Source organism: Anarhichas minor, unplaced genomic scaffold (genome assembly GCF_050575085.1).
Source record: "Anarhichas minor isolate MPS153535 unplaced genomic scaffold, ASM5057508v1 ptg000041l, whole genome shotgun sequence".
In the NCBI taxonomy this organism is placed as follows: domain Eukaryota; kingdom Metazoa; phylum Chordata; class Actinopteri; order Perciformes; family Anarhichadidae; genus Anarhichas; species Anarhichas minor.
Window position 1 is genome coordinate 5,154,648 of NW_027466487.1, and position 17,853 is coordinate 5,172,500.

The following is a 17,853-nucleotide window of genomic DNA, read 5'->3' on the forward strand; positions in this document are numbered from 1 at the left end:
TACTTAGCACCTGAAAGAGGATGCTGTGTATGTAATATATAGACATTTGCTGAAAACCTTTAAAGGATTATTGTTTTTTGATTTGAAAGAGTACTGATGTGAGTTAACAATACGGAAGTTGGAGATAAATACTGTGAGAATGAATTTTGTGAGCCAATAGCTGGAATTTTTCAATTTTCGCGGATCAAACTGGATAAGAAAAAGTTTGTACAATGTTGAATGACTTATTATGTGACGATTATTTACAAAATCTCTGTTTGACTGTGTGTGTGTGTGTGTGTGTGTGTGTGTGTGTGTGTTTGTGTGTGTGCGTGTGTGTGCGTGTGTGTGAGCATATGAGTGAGGTTACACATCAATATTGTTCAGTTTGCAGGTCAACCAAGAGACAGCTGTGACACTGGTATCAGTCTCACAAACAGCAGAACTAATGTTTGTCTGGATGTAGTTGGAATTTCATTTCTTTTTTTTTTGCATTTCTAACAATCTACCTCTCAAACATATTTCACTTTTAATATATCTTTCATTATTAATCCTGTATCATTTTCTGTACTTGTGATCTTTGATTCTGCAGAGCTTTTTCTTCTCTCTTCCATTACTGCTAATTCAACAGCGTTTTAGTTTCTGTACCTCACGACCCAATGAGCCTGATGCCTATCGAGAGTTATTTCTCCTCTTCTCACCCGGGGGAGTTGTATTTGTCTGAGCTGCTTTAAACCCGGTTTCACTGTCACTCAGTTATACACATGCACATCTGGGAATTGCAATACGATGCAGTCTTTTGCTGTCGGCTTTACCAGACAAACTAAGATTCAAAGGCAGAAATATTTGAATGTTTCAGGCCAGAGGCTGCTGTTCTCATCTGAATACTGCAGATATAACTGCTCACTGTCAGAGTTCAAGTATCCTGTTCTGCTCTATTCAAACCCTTGTTGCTTTTTTTCACTCTTTACTGTCATCTTTTTCTTTCCTGTATTTCTCTGTCTTTCCTCACTCAGAGCTGTTGAATGACTTCTTGACTTGTATTGATAATTTCTTCTTCTCTTTGTTTCTGTTGCAGTCTTTTCTGCTGTGTTTGATGGTTACCTCTAAATAAAACAGTTTTCTCTCTTTTTCTCTTCTGTCCTTTATTGATTCATAACATTTTCCAATCTTTTTTTTTTTCATCCGTGTCTTTGGGTTGTTTTGTTTCTATGCTGCTCTGATGCCAAAGAAGCCTTGACTTGTGATTGATTGGAATTTCAATGTTAAAGTAACTGATAATTGAGTGAACTTTTAAGACTTCATCACATCACAAGCCTGGATCATTTCCATCGGGCCTTACACAGAAGCTGAAGCAGCCTCTTCCCTCTTTTCTATTTCTTGCCTCTTCTATTTACCTTGTTTCCTGCTTGTACTTATTTTCCAATTTCAATTCTTAAATGTCACTCTACTTCCTTCTTTTTCCCATCAGTCTAGCTCTTATTTATTTTCTTTCCTCTGTCCTGCTCTGGACCACTGTAGAAAACACACGCACTGTGTGTATATATATATATATATATATATATATATATATATATATATATATATGTGTATTCATGACACTAATCTCAGTCTGTCTTCTACTATATCTATTCTCTGCATTTTCTGACCTAAATTCAGTTGTTTCATTCTTTTATTTAGCAGGTGTAGTTGTTTCATCTTTTCTCCCTGAGTGACTGTAATCATTGCCTTTGACTTTCTCACTTGCATGATTCATAATTCTTCTCTCCTCATTTTCTCTTCTACTCCTGCATACTACGTAGCTCTGGCTTTATTTTCTTATCATTATATTAGTTTTTCTCTCTCTGCATGTTAGTGCTTAGTTCTCTCTGTCTTCTGCATTTATGTTTATAATTCTTAGCTACAGTTTTGCTGCCCTACCTTTGCTCCTCTCTCTTTCATCAGCAGTTGTATTTCTCTTAATAGTTTATTTTTCTTTCTTTGAAATGGTTTCTCTATCTAAACAGCCAGTTGGCTAAAAGCGTATTTCAACAAATTGTGTACTTTATCGTATTTGGAGGCATGTATAATCATGCTTTCATTGGTGGTTTATGCAGAAACGTCTTCTTGTTAATGCAATTTCTAAAGTTCTCAACTTTCTATTTTTCCCGCTGTTCTTGTTTCCTACTTGTGTAATTTTCCCTTTCAAATTTAACTGCATGAGCTCAATCTGTTGTTTCCTCCCTTTTAACAAATTGCATGTAGTTTCACATAGTATTCATTTATTTTACACTAATTCATTATCACTGCTGTAATATCTATCTTTTTCCAGTAATTTCAACTCTTTAAAATGTTTTAAGGCCCTATCATGAAACTCCAACTCTTTTCTTTTCCAACTATTCAGTTCACTTTGATGTTCTTATACCTCGATAAAAACATCAATCATGCCGTCAACATAGAAACACCTTCATTGTGTCAAGTAACCAAACTCATCTTAGTCTTTCAGTCACAGGAGCCTCTCACTCGATATTTATGACATTTCTTAATAAAAAGTCCATCCAGAATTTGATCTCTGAGTTCTATTCCTTAACTTGTACTTTTGTTTTATCCATTCAGCTAAATATGTGAATACAATCTGCCAGAATGCTTTGTGTGATTTAAAAACACTGGATGCACTTTATACTTGAAGTTTATTAGATTTTTTGTCAAAAATATATATATACACAGTATTTACAAAATGGCAGTTTATCATGTCAGATCTGTAGATGGAGAGGAGGCATTGCAGATAAACCTTCAGCTTCAGTTGTTAGTGAGCCGCAACAGAAACTATTGAAGCATTTCAGACGCCGTATAATACTTACTAGCGAGAGTGACTAATTGCACATGGCAAACAGCCACAAACATACTCAACATAAAAGGAAAAGAGAAGGATGAGGAGAGAAGAATTACTGGTTAGAGATTTGTAGAAGAGGACAGCATGCAGGGAGGGTAAATAAGAGAAAGTGAGAACAGAGAGAAGACTAATTCAAATGACAGGAGAAGAACACAGCAGAGGTGAGGGACATGGGGAGTTCTACCAGCAAATATCAAGGAAGGAGTTACAAAGACTGATGGGAGGTATACAGTAACATGGGAGCAAAAAATACTGAAAACATGACTCGGGCATCGGAGAGGAAAAACCAAACATCCAAAATGAAAATGTGTATCGTTAGTTGTCTGGAGTGAGTTTTCTACGAAAAAAATAAAATAAAAATAAATTGAACATCCTGGGCTGTATCAATGCTGAAGACCTGAGACATCAGTTGTACACACTTTAACCATGTGTAAACAAATCTTACAAGGACGTAAACCAAAGGCAACAACCATTGATTAAGCTCAGTCACATTAGAAGAAACCAAAAGCTAATTTCTTAGCACGGGAGCACGTACCAGCACTTCTCAAATAAGGAACTTTGCCTAATTGTTTTCTAATGATACTAAATGTTGGTGAACTTTGAGGATAACATTCTGTATGTCCAGACACACTTTTTAGACGACGATCACGCTGTCAAATATAAGATCTACTGCAACTCTAACAAACTCAAGCTGTTCAGGCCACCGATCAAACCGCAGCCAAATTAATCCCAAATATTAATAAATAGGGTGAGAATTTTTTTTTTTTTTAAATCTTAAATTACAAATTTACCAGTAAACGACCGAAGGAACATTATTTGAAAAAGTATAAATGCGTCTGAACAAACAGAAAACAGCAAAACATGAAGACTTTGTCAATCCTCAAATATGGATTTAAAAACTAAACAAGTATCACATCACACAGAAAAATATTTCAAATATTTGGGTTAGCAGCAAAATCAACATTCTCCATATTTCATTGTGTAAGGCTCCCATGCATTTCATCAGCTGTGAGGCTTCAACGTGAGTCAAACCAAGACTTGGATCGCTCACTATTCACTCTCTCCGGCTGGCGTCTGGAGGTGGTTCGCCCACTTATCACTCCAGGTGCTCCTGCAACGCAGCAGTGCTACGAGCTGAAGAATGAGAGGTCTGGTGATGTGTGAGAGAAAGGTTTTGGGACTGGGGGGGGGGGGGGGGGGGAGGGGAGGGGGGAGCAAAGAGGACAGGGGATCAGGTAAATGAAGGGGAAAGAAAGAAAACATGTTGAGATCATTGTCATTACAAAATTAACTTCATTCCTTACTGAAATAATGGTCAACAATGGAACACTTTTACCAACAAATTAACAAGTCAGGTTCACAAGAGTATTTTGTCAATGCGATGTAAAGCTATCATTTTGTGGTAGGTGTTAAAATGACGTGTTTGGCAATAGTGCTCCCAGTATATAGATCGGCTTTGCGTTGGACAATCTGCAAACAGTTTTTGTCTGAAGGGACAATTTAACAACCATATTTGTTATATCACTGGGAATTGAGCAGGATATCCCGCCACACTCTGATTGAAGAGCCTGTGTGAATATGTTCAGGCTGTACTGGCAGAAACTAGCAGTTATGAACTCCACCACTACATCCTCTCTGATGACACAGCATATAACCCAATACAGACCCGTCTGCATTGAAGTTTAGTTTTCACATAAATGGTTTTAAAGAGTTTTGCAAAACTCAGAAAAAAAAATAAAAAAAACAATATCACACTTACCCGTGTGTCAACAAAAAACCTACCCTAGGCACTAATTGAAAAGAAATCACAGCAGTATCATACAATATTTACAAAAATATACTCTGTAGACAAGTAAACATGTAACTTGTACAGCCTTAAAGTCTTAAATACCTCAAGCTCAATGTTTCTACAGTGGGAATCAATAGTTTATAGAAAAGATCAGGAGGAATAACATCAACCTGTGTTTTCAATTCCAGCACAATCATCCTAAATGAGGACCCAAACGATAGATAATGGTGGAGAGCAGAACAAAGTTTAGTCAGTGTGAAAAGTTCTGTTTGTTTCTGACATTTTCTAATCACTATTTCAAGTATTGTCACATATTTTACCAATTATCACCTAAAATAGTGCACCACCACCTATCGTATTTTAAGTCGTGAAAAGCACAAATCTCTCAAAGATAAATGGCCAAAATCCTCAACTACAACACCACTGTTTTGAACTTCGAGTAAATGGGCTACAATCGCAGCTTTTGTTTGAGAAACTTCTATCATAACTACTGAGAAACAGACATAAAAGCACTCAACTTTAACCTCCCTCTTTATTACATTACAGTCTAAATCAATTTGAAATACTTTAACATATAACATTCAGACAGCACAAGTACATGTGCAGTAAATTTCCAAGTCTTATTGCTGCCATTTTGGGCATTTTAGGATATTGTCAAATTTCTCCCTCACCTGTCCAATATCAACATGTATATAAAAACCTGCGTTGCAGCTCAATAATGATTTTACTAGGCCAATACTGCTGTCCAAAAACACAAGACGTATAACATTTAACACAGAAGACGTGTGAGGCAACATCTCTGCTGTGCCGTCATCCACCTCCTTCCAGAGAAGTCCCTTTCGCTTACCAGCCAGCTGTAGCATACAAACCACTCATTATTCCTTCTTGCAGCAGGTTTTCCGCTGATGATCCAGCACGCAGACTTCACCGTTAGCTGCATTTAAAGATGGCAGCTTAGCTGCCACTGTTTCTTTGGATAAACAGCCGGTGAAGTTAAGATGGCCAACATGGATGATAGACGGGCTTCATCGCTTTGCTGGGCTGATCAGGGTCTGCTGGACTCCAGGTGCTGCCAGAACTTAAACCAGAGGACGATGAAAGCAGATTCTCTGTTTGATTCTGGAGATGGAGCTCAGCTCTGACGGTACGGAGGAGTGAGGAGATGAAGAACACCTGCCTATAAAAGTCAATGCTCATCAGATTGAGACGTTTCCCGAAAAATGGCCAACCATTTCATGACTGTGACCAGCGGATGGATACCGCTTCATTAAACCAGGAACCAGACCTAAGACTTCAGTCCATTGCGCCATTACACGGGCCATTTGAGGAAACAGGATGCACAGCTAACTGTAGAACCTTGAGGAAACCAGGCGCAGGATAGGATATACAAACCACCACCTCTTCTTCTTTCAGGCAAACTGCTGGCTTCTTCTCACCATGTTGTCTCACAGTCTCTAAGAGGAATATGTCGAGTTGACCTGAATCGGTAGGCTTGTTGTCAAACAGCAGAGAGCTGGATAAATGACTTGAAGAACAGCCGTTTGTATTTCTCTTTTGGTTGACAAGGCTAGATTCTTCAGGTGTTGGAGCTGTTGACTTGAGGAAGGAAAAAACATAACAGAACACTGTTAGCTTTGACATCTGATGGTGGTTACGGAACAGGAACCATGAGGGCGCCTCCCTGATCTGCTTCTGTGACTTCTGGGGCTCTAAATGCTGAGACTACATGTTAATCCCAAATCTAAACTGTTCACTCACTTTTCTGGCCATATCAATGTAGATAACGATAGCGATAACTTGGGCATTAGGCTAACCTACAATATTTGAGTGACAGTGTGTGTAAACTCTTACATCTGGAATCTGCAGCATGTATCTTTCTATATGGGTCTTCTACAGTTGTTAGTTTGCCAACTTCCCTATCTGAATAGACTGAGGTGTCTGATGTGCAGTACATTAAATATGTAAGGCTCCATGATAATCCCTTAGCGTCTCCCTTCATGGTGCTAAGCCCCCCCCCCCCCCACCCCCTCAGGACGCAGCCAAAGCGGCTGTGCTGGCCTTGCAGTCTATCTTATCGGGGTCACTAGGGTAGAAGGTGACACCTAGCCCAGTAAGATAGGCCATACAGGAGTCTAAACAAGAGAAGCCCAGATTGGACTGCACATACTGCACCGGCAAGTCGGGCCTGAACCTGCAGAAGAAACAGAAAAATGGAAATCTCGTAAGTTATGAGGACCTGAAACAAGGACCGAAATGTGCAAACTTTCTGAAACTTTACTTACGTTTTGACTATGGCCCAAAGTGCAATCTTTCTCTCCCTCTCTACAAACTTGTCAATTAGGTATGAAGCCATACGCGGGGCTTCCTTGTACAGCTTAAAGAAACGGCGATAGTTTCCTAACGCCCAGGCAGCACGGAGGGCTAGAGCATGAGACACACACACATCTGCCCGCAGTGCTGGGGTCAAGTAAACCAACTCAGTGGTCAGATCTGGAAGGGAAGATAAATGGTGGAAGTTGAATTAGGAAGGAAAAGGAAGAGGGTGAGAATGTGTATGAGACGTGCGAATGCAGCTGAAAAGAAAACCATGCGAGCATACCTCCAGAGTTCTTAGTGAAGATGTAATAAATCAATCTATATGCTGTAAACTCTCCAATGTTTTCTGAGGGGTTGTCCTTGTACAGGGCCTTCAGCTGGGTCTGGCATTGGTTGAACTCTTCATGGTCTCCCTGAAGACAAACATTCAGCTAGTATTAAACCATGTTAACACTTTCAGCTACTACAACGCGTAGAAAAGGAAAACAGATTCACCTTTTCCAGAGCAATGCGTGCATGACACTCGTACACTTCCACTGTGAACTCAGTACGAACTCCTTGGACCTGCATGACGGGGCAAAAAATAAATCAAATTTAAAGAAATTCAAGAAACAACAAACCCATTGTAACATTGTTAAAATTATTTATGAACATTATATACCGTGAGGTCCTGTCGTATGGACTTCATCTGTTCACAGGCATAGGTGTAGTCCTGGTGGGTTTTCCAGTGGACTTTCACAGTCTGCAGAGACTTTCTCAGGACCTTGGGTAAAAACAAGTTCAGAAAAAGATCAATCTCTGGATCTTGACCTTCTGTGACGTAGAAAGATACATAAATATACTCAAACGGCTTCATCATATGTCATCCCTTTCTTCTCCCTTGTTTTATGCAATTTGCATGGTATTAAGTAAGCTTAAAAAATGACTTCAACACAGTGACAGAGCTCAAGAAACAAAAACATCATCTTAGGACTATAAAACTGCAGTGAGCATACTTACATGCACAGGGCGCACAGTGGAGGCGTCCGGGGCACAGGTGAGCCTCAGGTAGCACTTGGTGATGTCCTGGCATGTTCCCACAATGGGACAGTCGTCCCAGCTGAGGCCTTCCTGGGTTCCATCGGGCAGGTCCAGGGAATTGATGGAGAGAACGAGCGGCTCTGAGCGAAGCTGCTTGTGGAAACGAGCGGCTCTGCTCTGCTTCTTGGCTTCTCTGTTGGGGTCGTGGAAATCCAGACCAGCATTACCCCCTTTCCTCTTCTTTCCAACGGCTGCATTGGAATCGTCCATGTTTCTGGGAGAACAAGTTAACAGGCCATTCACAAAGTATCCCTCTGTCATAGAGCAATAAAGTAGTAAGTCTTCTTCAAGAGCCGTAATTAATGAGAATAGCAGGGACCCGATGAGAACATATGCATTTACCTCCTTCCTCTGTTTGCTTTCCCTCCTCTTCCTCGTCCTCTCTCCCCACGGCCTCTATCCCTGTCACTACCACGACCACGTGCACCTCTCTGACTGCGACGTGACAGCTGAGGTCGGAGGTCACTGGAGATGCTGCTGTCTGACTGCGAGCCGGAATCACTGATAGCATAGAGACACAAGACATTTCAAAAAAGGAAAGACAAAGGATGCCAACACTCCCCAAAGAAAAGACAGGGAATCTGTGTCTTACCTGCGTTTGTGCCTTTGGTTGCTGCGGTCCCGGTGTCGGCCGTGTGATGGGGATGGGGAGCGGGAGGAGGAGCGGGAGGAACTAGAAGATGGACTCCTCTGAGAAAATATGTTCCTGTAGTGGCCCAGTCGGTGTCCACCACCCCTGCCTCTTGGAGACGCACCTACTGCACTTCCACCATCTGATGTCCTCTGGGATTGAATCGATTCCCAACGAGACAGCTTGACCTTTAGTCTGCAAGAAAACATAAATAAATAAGACCCAAATCCCAATTTGCAACTATTCAGATCCAAGAAATGCATCAAGCAAGATCGTTGCAGTGGAACTTATTGAAAACACATCAAAATATAGTTCATTTATGTTTGATTTGCAACGTTCACGTGCATTAGTTTAAAGAAATGTCAAAGCTTAGATACAACAGGCAAACACTAATCAACTACTAAACTCACTCTGGCAATGGCTCTCGATTCCAATCAATAGTGTAAGCAGAGCCATCCTTCAGCCGGTCCTGCAGAACTTCCTTCAGCACCTTCTCTGTACGATCTTTGTCTTCCTCCGTCTCACAGGCTGTAAAACAGCGCTGCACATATTCCTTCATGGCTTGGGGCCAGTCCTGGGGTCTGGAGAGAAAGCATTCTAAGTCAACATATCATTCACGACTCTGTCGTCTTTTTTTAAATCCGTAGTGACAGTCTAGTTCTCACCGTGTCTGAGCACCTCCGAGTGCAGCGCTGGCGGAAGATGGGGAGGAAGGATCTGGATTCACTCCTGAGGGCTGGTCGCCTGGCGGGAAAGTCTGATTGGACATCGGAGAACACTGAACCTGATAGGGCCTCTTGTGAATATTAAACTTTACTGAAGCTGAGCCAGGGGCCTCTGTGAGAAAGAAGACATAAAAGGAATATGATTAAGAAATGAATACTAACATTTTTTCTTCTTTGTTTCTAGCCTTTGGTTAAAATAAATCTGGATATATCTGGTTTCAAAATGTAGAACAATAACATTGGTCCTGGGATCATCTTTTAAGCATCACAGCCCCCTCTCACATAAAGCTCCTCCTAATGGGATGCTCCTGATTGGTCAGTAATCAAACACAGAGCTCTCCGATTGGTATAGACAACTGTTGCTCAGTGAAACACCTGCCTACTTCTACTTGTTATGAATCGCCAGCTTCTTCACAAAAGAGCAAATCTTACGTTTCATGCGGTGCCACAGTTGCTGTCCTTGTTTTTGGTTTTTGTTTTTGTTGGCCTCTCCTCTGCCGAGCCCGGGTACATACTGGCCAGGCTGCTGTGAGGTGTTCTGAGGGGGCTGATAGGCGTTCTGGGCCTGGAAGCCCTGTCCATAGTTGGGCATTCCCTGGGAATGATTGTAACCTTGCATTTGGTTGGAGTCACCAGGAGGGTATTGCATGGAGTTATTTGCATTGTAAGCATTTTGTGATGGAGAAGGGGGGTACTGGGAGTTGGATGGGGGAGGAATTGGTGGGGGTGGAGGAGGAGGGGGTGTCTCTGAGGTGGTTGGGCTCTGGGGTGGCTGGGGAGCAGCAGGGGGAGGAGGTTGTGATTGAGACGGGTATCCAGGGGACTGATCTTCCATTCCAGGCACTGGAGGAGGCTGTAAAAACAAAAGATGAAAACAATAGCCATTTTAGCAACAAATTAGTTAATCTAAACAGGGTTGCTGGTCATACCCAGTAACCCTATATCCAGGCATTAGTTTGTCAGGTGCTCAAAATTTTAAAAAGGGTCAGTGTTAAAACCTCATCCATTATTAGTCCAGCTATTAGTTGATATTCTTACTGTTTATTACTTATTTATATTACTTGTTGCTCTTGTTTTTTTACTCTGTATCTTGTGTGCACTGTCCACTTTGCTGCTGTGATCCTGTGAATTTCCCCACTGTGGGACTAATAAAGGATGATCTTATCTAGGTCCGTTATTATTACAGAACGGCACGTGTATTTGTCCTGAACCTGCACAGGACGTTCGGTTCGCCCTGTGACCCGACTACACGCAAATGTGTGGAAAAGAAGCTATAAGCTAAGTAATGTGACACGGCAAACCGTGTGTTAGTTGGTGTGTACCCACAACTAAGTGTTTTGTCCTCCCCTATCTCTCTATCCTATTGACAACATGCCAGTATTTGAGTGCCTTAACTGTTGCAGTAAGAATTGTGGCCAATTAGCCACTGTTGAACATAAAAAAGGCTATTCAATGTTTCCTTGCTGTACAGAAAACTTGACCCGAAAACCAAGGTACATCCTGAACCATGAATCTTGTGTACTGTTCCACTCCTAGTTACTATACATTGTATGTAACTAAGGAGTGCATGAATAACTACAAAATGATTGTGATGTACCTGTCCATTAGAGGTGGGAGCTCCCGGGTAAGGCCCTTGGGGTACACCATACTGATTTGATGGATATGCTGCTCCTCCATACTGGAAATACAAAGAAACTCATGTTGTCATTGTAGAATCTCCTCCCAATCTCTGAGCATCAGATGTTATTTTGGGAGCTACAGATGTACATACAAGCCTTGCAGTGCACAGTGTTGAATTCAACAGATGCATTTGTATGAAATGTTAACATTTTGACAAGAAAAAAATCTATTTCTGTACTTACTGGACCCATGGGGTAGTAGTAATTATAGGGGTATGTGTATCCAGGGTACTGTTGCTGAGTCTGTTGGTACCATGGATAGTACTGTTGCTGCTGCTGTTGTTGTTGTTGTTGTTGTTGTTGCTGCTGCTGCTGCTGTTGCTGTTGAATGGCAGCCGGTTCAGTCACTGCTGGCTGAAACTGACCGGCCTGAAACGAGACACGTGCAAAAATAAGACTTGTTATTTCAATACAGAACAGAAGAAATCATTTAGATCTCAAGTTGTTATCCGATCACCTAACATAAATGTAAAATGCTAGGTGTTAAAAAGATAAAGACACAAAGAGATAAAAGCACACCTCTGCTGTGGCTGTCCGGTTGGCTTGTGCCGTTTTAGCAGAGGTCTGACTCGTGTTAATAGACGCTAGTGCTTGTCTTGCCTTCTCCCATTCTGGGTTTTCCTGAACCTGGCCATCTCCAGCTCCACCATAGGACCTGCCATCAACCAAAGAACAATTGTGTTTTAAGTATTTATACACTTTGTATCTATTAGCACATGCACACACTTAAAAGTCTTAAGGTTGAGTAACACAATTAAAAATATATATTAATGGCAACATTAGAACTATATAAAAACAAAATCAACATAGTAAAGATATATTCCAAAACAGTGTCGACAATAAATGTTTACGTCCGTCTAAACGTTTGCACCACGTTCACTGTGACCTACCTAACGTTAGCAGTTGGCTTGTCTTACATCTAACGGCTAACTAACGTTAATCGTTCAACGTTAATGTCAGTTAGTATCAAAGCGTCAACGCTACGTTAGTGTGTAATGTTACTAATGTTAACTTCTACGTCAATGTAAATATAGTAACATTAAGCAGCTAACAGGTTAGCTGTGAACCAAACCAACGGCCTGTATGTAGCTAGGTAAGGTTTACGTTATGCTAACACCCTCAGCTGAACTAATTATGATTAAGAGATTATAGCTAACCAAGACATCTCTACCATACCATACTATATATTTACGCTTAAGTCAAGCTGTAGCATATTTGTTTACTTTCCCCAAGTATTGTGTATCTTCTGTAGCTCAGAGTGCGACCTACCAGTTTGTTGTTGGGGTTGCTTGTGTCGTGTTGGCCGCCATTTCGCCACAGACTACTGTTAGCGTTAAGAGCTAACGCTTGGACGGTTGTTCGCTAGCTAAGCTAGCTGGCTAACGTCGTTAGCGTTAGCTCTCCTGCTAAAGCAAAAAAAGGTAAACAAGATTAAATCTGTCTCGATGATTAACTGTTTAGAAAGACAGTCAGCCGACTGTCACTAACGTCAATCTAGCCAAACTGTAATATAACGTCCTTTGATTAAAGTTGCAAATTAACAAGTGAAGTGAACATTCGCATTCCTTCCTTCTTCGTTGACGACAAACTTGGTCTGGTTAGGCTGCGGAGATACAAAATGGCAGATAAGTAAAACTGGCTGAGTCAAGTGACGTTGTTGAGAGGATGTTTTGTTGCCCAGAGTACATCCTCTCAGGCAAAGCGTACGCCCGTGTTATCCCCACCTTCTTTATCGCCCCCTACCGGCTCCACCAATCAAATGCCGGTTTAACATTTAGGCCAGAGCGCTAGAGCCGTATTCATCTACTTGCCTGTCAATCTTAAGGAATGGTAAGGGAATGTAATGCCTGACAGGCTAAACACAGGGGGAAAAGTCTCAATAATTCGTAACTTTGCTCAAGTTGGTAGTGAAAAGGAAAATAAATTATTACTCTAATAACAAATATAAATAATATATAATAATATTTAATATACATACATATATATTATACATCAATTATCAGCATAACCTCAATTAATAGTATTAATATCAACATCAGGTGTTGTTAGTCCATGTGTTGCCAATATTACACCATCTGAGAAAAACATTCACTTTGATTGACTAATTGGTTGGGCAGCTATAATTTCAACCGATCAACTATACCATGAATGTTTTCTTTCTTTGTGTTTTTCGATAATCATAGATCTTGTACATACTCACATATTATGGTATATTGTTTTTCCTTATCTTCCTGTGAAGCACATACAGCTGCAGGATGTGTGTTTGTGTGACCTTGTGTGTGTGCGTGTGTGTGTGTGTGTGTGTGTGTGTGTGTGTGTGTGTGTGAGAGAGAGAGAGAGAGAGAGAGAGAGAGAGTGTATTATAGAGAGTGGAGTCTCTCTCCCACAGCGCATCCCCCAAATTCATGCAAGCCTTTTTCAAAGTTTCTATGGAGTGCAAATTATATTTTGCATCTGTTGTATGGTTCATAAATATGTCGCACAGCAATGAACAGGAGGGCTTACGATGTATTTTTAAAGATATAATCCTCTGCCATTTATAACTTTTTTGTTATTGAATATGGGAGAGTTGTATTGCCTTTAAACACTGAGAATAAATACCATGACGTTGAAGAGAACTCAATGCCTTCCTTTAGAATCTCCATAAAACAATGAAGAATGTTTTATTTTTGTGGGCAACTTGATGTCAGCATGCACCACTTTCAAATAAATAAAACATTGTATTTAGTTTAATTTCCAGACCATTTATCACAGTAAATGATATCATGTGGCTGCTGAATGAATAATTTGTCCCCATTGTTGTCTTGTCTGCTACATCATCACACAAATATGTTGAGCATTTGTGACAAGATCTCCCAAACAATGATTCACTACCCGGCACCATTGTGTGAATACCTGGTGTTTGGTAATGCTTCTGTTTCTTTAACCCATGAGAGGAAGCTGGATAATACAGACTCTTAAATAGCATCCCTCCCACACTCCTGTTGTTGATTAAAATTCAGGTTTGCTCCTTTTAAAAGTGTATTTGTTACGTATTGGTTGCATGAGGAAATGAATGGGGTTAAAGTTTACGATGCAACTGTCTCACAAAAGTATGCTGTTGACTAAGTGGTGCAATACACGAGGTTGACTTCACTGACAGCGTTCCATCATGATTTCAGTCACCTTTAAGTCAAACCCTTCATAAGAATTTCAGTATGAAATGAAATGTGTCTGTCTTTAAAATGAAGCATAACTGTGGCCCAAGAAATGTTTTTAGCATGTACTGTATATATGTTATATTCTTTTCCGCAATCTTGGGGGAGTTTATGTTCTACAGCTAAAAACGTACACATACTTTAGGCTGAGTGCAGTATTTTAAACTCACAAATGCATGTTTTACTCTTGTTTGAGTATCCTTTGCTAAAAACCTACAGTGCTCAGCTGAAAATTAAATAAAAAAATCATTGTGTAAAGATTCACATCTTTGAGAGGAACTAATGGGCTCGGGGCTGATTACCACTAACATGGTGCAGTGCTGGTGTTGGTCTTTTCATGTAATTTGTTAACAATAATTTTAAAAAAACAGAATATGGCTATAGCCTTATCATTTAAATAGAGATATCTGAAAATATAAGTGCACGGCTAATTGAATAAATTACTTATGAAAAATAATTAAAACATTTTAGAAAATCAAAGTGACAGAACTTTGACTCATGATTTAAGAATTTCAATTAAGCACTATTCTTCCAAAAAGACATACAATTAAAGTTGACATCATGGTAGTTACACTGTAATACTTTTTTTTTCACATTGACTTCCAGTGTTGCTTTATACATTTATAAACTATGGCTCACAATTAGATTATATCATACCCTTAAATAAAGATGTTCTCTGTCTAGAAGCAGTCTCTTAGTCTCGTCCATCTATAACAAAAGTCTGGTAAAGTCAACTGATACTTTGATCCAGCTCTCCCCAATAACTGTCGCGTCACTTCCTCACCCCGTGCCCATCCCTTTGGAAAAAAAGAAAAGAAAACTCACACAGACCAACGACGGCGAGAAAAAAGAGCGAGGGAAGAGTCGAGAGGGAAGCGTAAGTCAGAAAGCCAGATGGAAAAAGTTGGATACTGAGGAGCGAGCCAACCAAAGACCAGAATATTCTCTTTAAGGTAAGTTTGATATACTTTGAATGTGACGGTGACGCTCACTCAGGTCAATTGATTAGCGAACTTTACATTGATCCGAGCGGTCATGCTGCTTTATCAATAAGTGTAACCCTCGCATGCTCTTCGTATAAGTAAAACATTATATATTTAAGTAATACAATAAGTCATCTACTTTAACTATTATTGGAAAAGTCTTGAGAAATGGGGTAGGCCTGTAAGCAAGCCCCCTCCCCTCCTAAATCTGATTCTCTCTCTCTCTCTCTCTCTCTCTCTCTCTCTCTCTCTCTCTCTCTCTCTCTCTCACACACACACACACACTTAAAATAATGACTTCTCAAATGTGTATTCTGGTTTGCAAGATATGATGTTGGTCAAGAAATTGTCATTGATTTGGCTTACTTATTCTGTAAGGCATTATCAAATGTATGGAGTAATATTTATTCACCTTACTGTCATAATAATTAACTTAAAATTTGGCCTTTTTTTCATGCTGAAATCTCAATTTAATAACCACCAAAAGTAGCAGAGATCAATGGCTTTGGTGCTATAGATCCAGTTTATTTTTTGTGGAGAAAGTTACAGTCTTGTTTTTGTCCGCATATACACACCCCTAAGGCCAGAGAAAAGTATGTGCTAACGTTGCATGAGTGTGTTTCAAGTACAAGTCTCAGCATGGCCTTCACAGCCGCACCAGTGCCAAAAAACGCTCATTGGTGTCCTACAATGTTGCTCAACATGGTGAAGTGTTGACACTGCCCTGTCTTATCATTAAGCTGGACTGGGGCTCCAGTATTTCCAGCTTCTTGAACAATTTCTGTATGACACTGTGGTATGTCATTTCGGGGTTACAGCTATTCACCCCTGCTATCATGTACATTTAAGAATCGTCTCCCTGTTTTTTCCTCTTTCTTCCCGTCTTCCTCAATCTGCCTACAGTCATGCCGCTGCACAAATCAACCCGAGCACCTCGCCTGGACCCCACCATGATCTCAGCCCCACTGGGTGACTTCCGCCACACCATGCACATTGGGAGGGGAGGCGATGCCTTTGGGGACACCTCCTTCCTGTCCACTCTGGGCCCGAGCTCTGCCAGCCCCGACTCTGGGAGTCCAGGGACGATGCCAGCTGCCGACCCTCAGGTGGCAGTCAACCACAGCGATCTACATACAGACGCTCCAGGAAGCCCTCAGAACAATGAGCTTCAGCACTCTGAGTCAGTGTCTTCATTTGACCTGGACCTGGATCTAGGCCCGTCTATGCTGGGAGACGTACTAGGGGTGATGGACGGTTTGGGGTTGGACTCCAATGAGGAGGATGTGTTCAATCCCAAAAGTGGCACATCCTCGGTGGAAACGAATCAGGGAAAAGGGGCCGTGGAGATGTCTGTGAACATGCAGAACGAGCTGAATGGGAAGAACTTGGTTGGGTTGGATGGAAACCAGGTGGGAGACGGCAGGATACCAGACGGGAATGGGATCAAGCAAAAGGGGTTACGACCAAAAGTGCGATTCAGTGACAAACGAGAGGAGATAATTCGGCAAGCATCTGAAGAGGAAGAGGGTCAAGGGTTCGACTTCCAGGATGAGGATCAGTTGGCGTGTCGCAGTCCAACGGCGGGTGAGAGCGTAGTAGGTGCAGGTGAAACCGAGGTCACCAATCACAAAGTAGATTTGCCACCTAGTCCGGCCTCGTCACATAACTCTGAGTATGAAGGAGTCACCCCATTGGACAGGAGGAGGGTCGACAGCTGCCAATCAGAGACTGATTCAGAGGAGGGGGAGGAAGAGGAGGAGGAGGAAGGACGGGGCTATACATTTGAAGATGAGTTTGATGATGAAATTGGTCTATAGGGGACAGGTACAGTTTTCCCTTGAAAACAGATCTTTGCTGTCAAGTAAATCAAGTAAACTGTATTTTCATAAACTCATAACTTGAGTATCATTTGAATGGGAGGCAGAATTAACTGGATTTTATAAAAAAAAGATTTACAGTTTGACGATGTTGCTCAACTGGAAAAAGCATTTCATGTTTTATTAGTAAGGGTAACAGATTTGCAATAGATTGTCATCTTGATCAGTGAAAGGTTTGTTTTGTAGCACTTTGATTTTTTTCATTGACTTGGTTGCTTTGCTATGAAACGGACTAAATTAATGCTTGTATTGTTAATTTCTACTATTTCTGCCATGTGAAGTTCACACATTGAACTTTGTTATAGTGCCTTAAAGACAGCGTTTTTCTTACATTATTGTACTATGTGCTATATAAATGTCTTAATAATTATTTCTCATATTGCATGTTTTATTAGAATCTGTCTTCTCTTGATGTTTAATGCATTTGACAAACTTTATGGTTCCCAGAGACATTGTCAGAAAATAGTTGTCCTGTGTATAATTAATTGAATTTATCACATTCCAAGTCAGACAGTGTGCATTTCTCTGGTTCACATCTGTTTAACACATCTGTTTTCAAGTAGCTAAAGCTTTTCTGTGGGCTGTGGGGCTGGACTAATACTACAACGCAAAGACAATCATGGGATTTAAAGGTTAATTGTAAATCAGGACCAGCGGTGTATTTTGTACATGTTTGCTTGTATTTTGAAAAAGTATTTTATTTCATAATGCTGTAAAAGGGAGAT

At 40.7% G+C, this 17,853-nt stretch overlaps 2 protein-coding genes across 3 annotated transcripts; one reads left to right on the forward strand and one right to left on the reverse strand.

The window, feature by feature from the left end:
- Positions 1-2,629: 2,629 nt before the first annotated feature.
- Positions 2,630-12,691, reverse strand: leng8 (leukocyte receptor cluster (LRC) member 8). Of its 2 annotated transcripts, none has more exons than XM_076109369.1 (15): positions 12,341-12,691; positions 11,672-11,726; positions 11,255-11,440; positions 10,990-11,070; positions 9,825-10,245; positions 9,333-9,504; positions 9,078-9,248; positions 8,629-8,862; positions 8,379-8,537; positions 7,956-8,250; positions 7,618-7,719; positions 7,452-7,520; positions 7,240-7,369; positions 6,923-7,130; positions 2,630-6,831 (listed from the first exon to the last, which is right to left on the reverse strand). In XM_076109369.1, exons 1-15 carry the CDS (start codon positions 12,379-12,381, stop codon positions 6,669-6,671), a joined length of 2,487 nt encoding a protein of 828 aa, XP_075965484.1. In that variant the 5' UTR covers positions 12,382-12,691; the 3' UTR covers positions 2,630-6,668. The 2 variants fall into 2 exon arrangements, with proteins under 2 accessions (XP_075965484.1, XP_075965483.1); XM_076109368.1 differs by having other exon boundaries at positions 11,591-11,726.
- Positions 12,692-16,156: 3,465 nt separating this feature from the next.
- cdc42ep5 (CDC42 effector protein (Rho GTPase binding) 5) lies at positions 16,157-17,068 on the forward strand. Its single transcript, XM_076109396.1, has one exon. The coding sequence runs from the start codon at positions 16,157-16,159 to the stop codon at positions 17,066-17,068; it is 912 nt and encodes a 303-aa protein (XP_075965511.1).
- Positions 17,069-17,853: the final 785 nt, after the last annotated feature.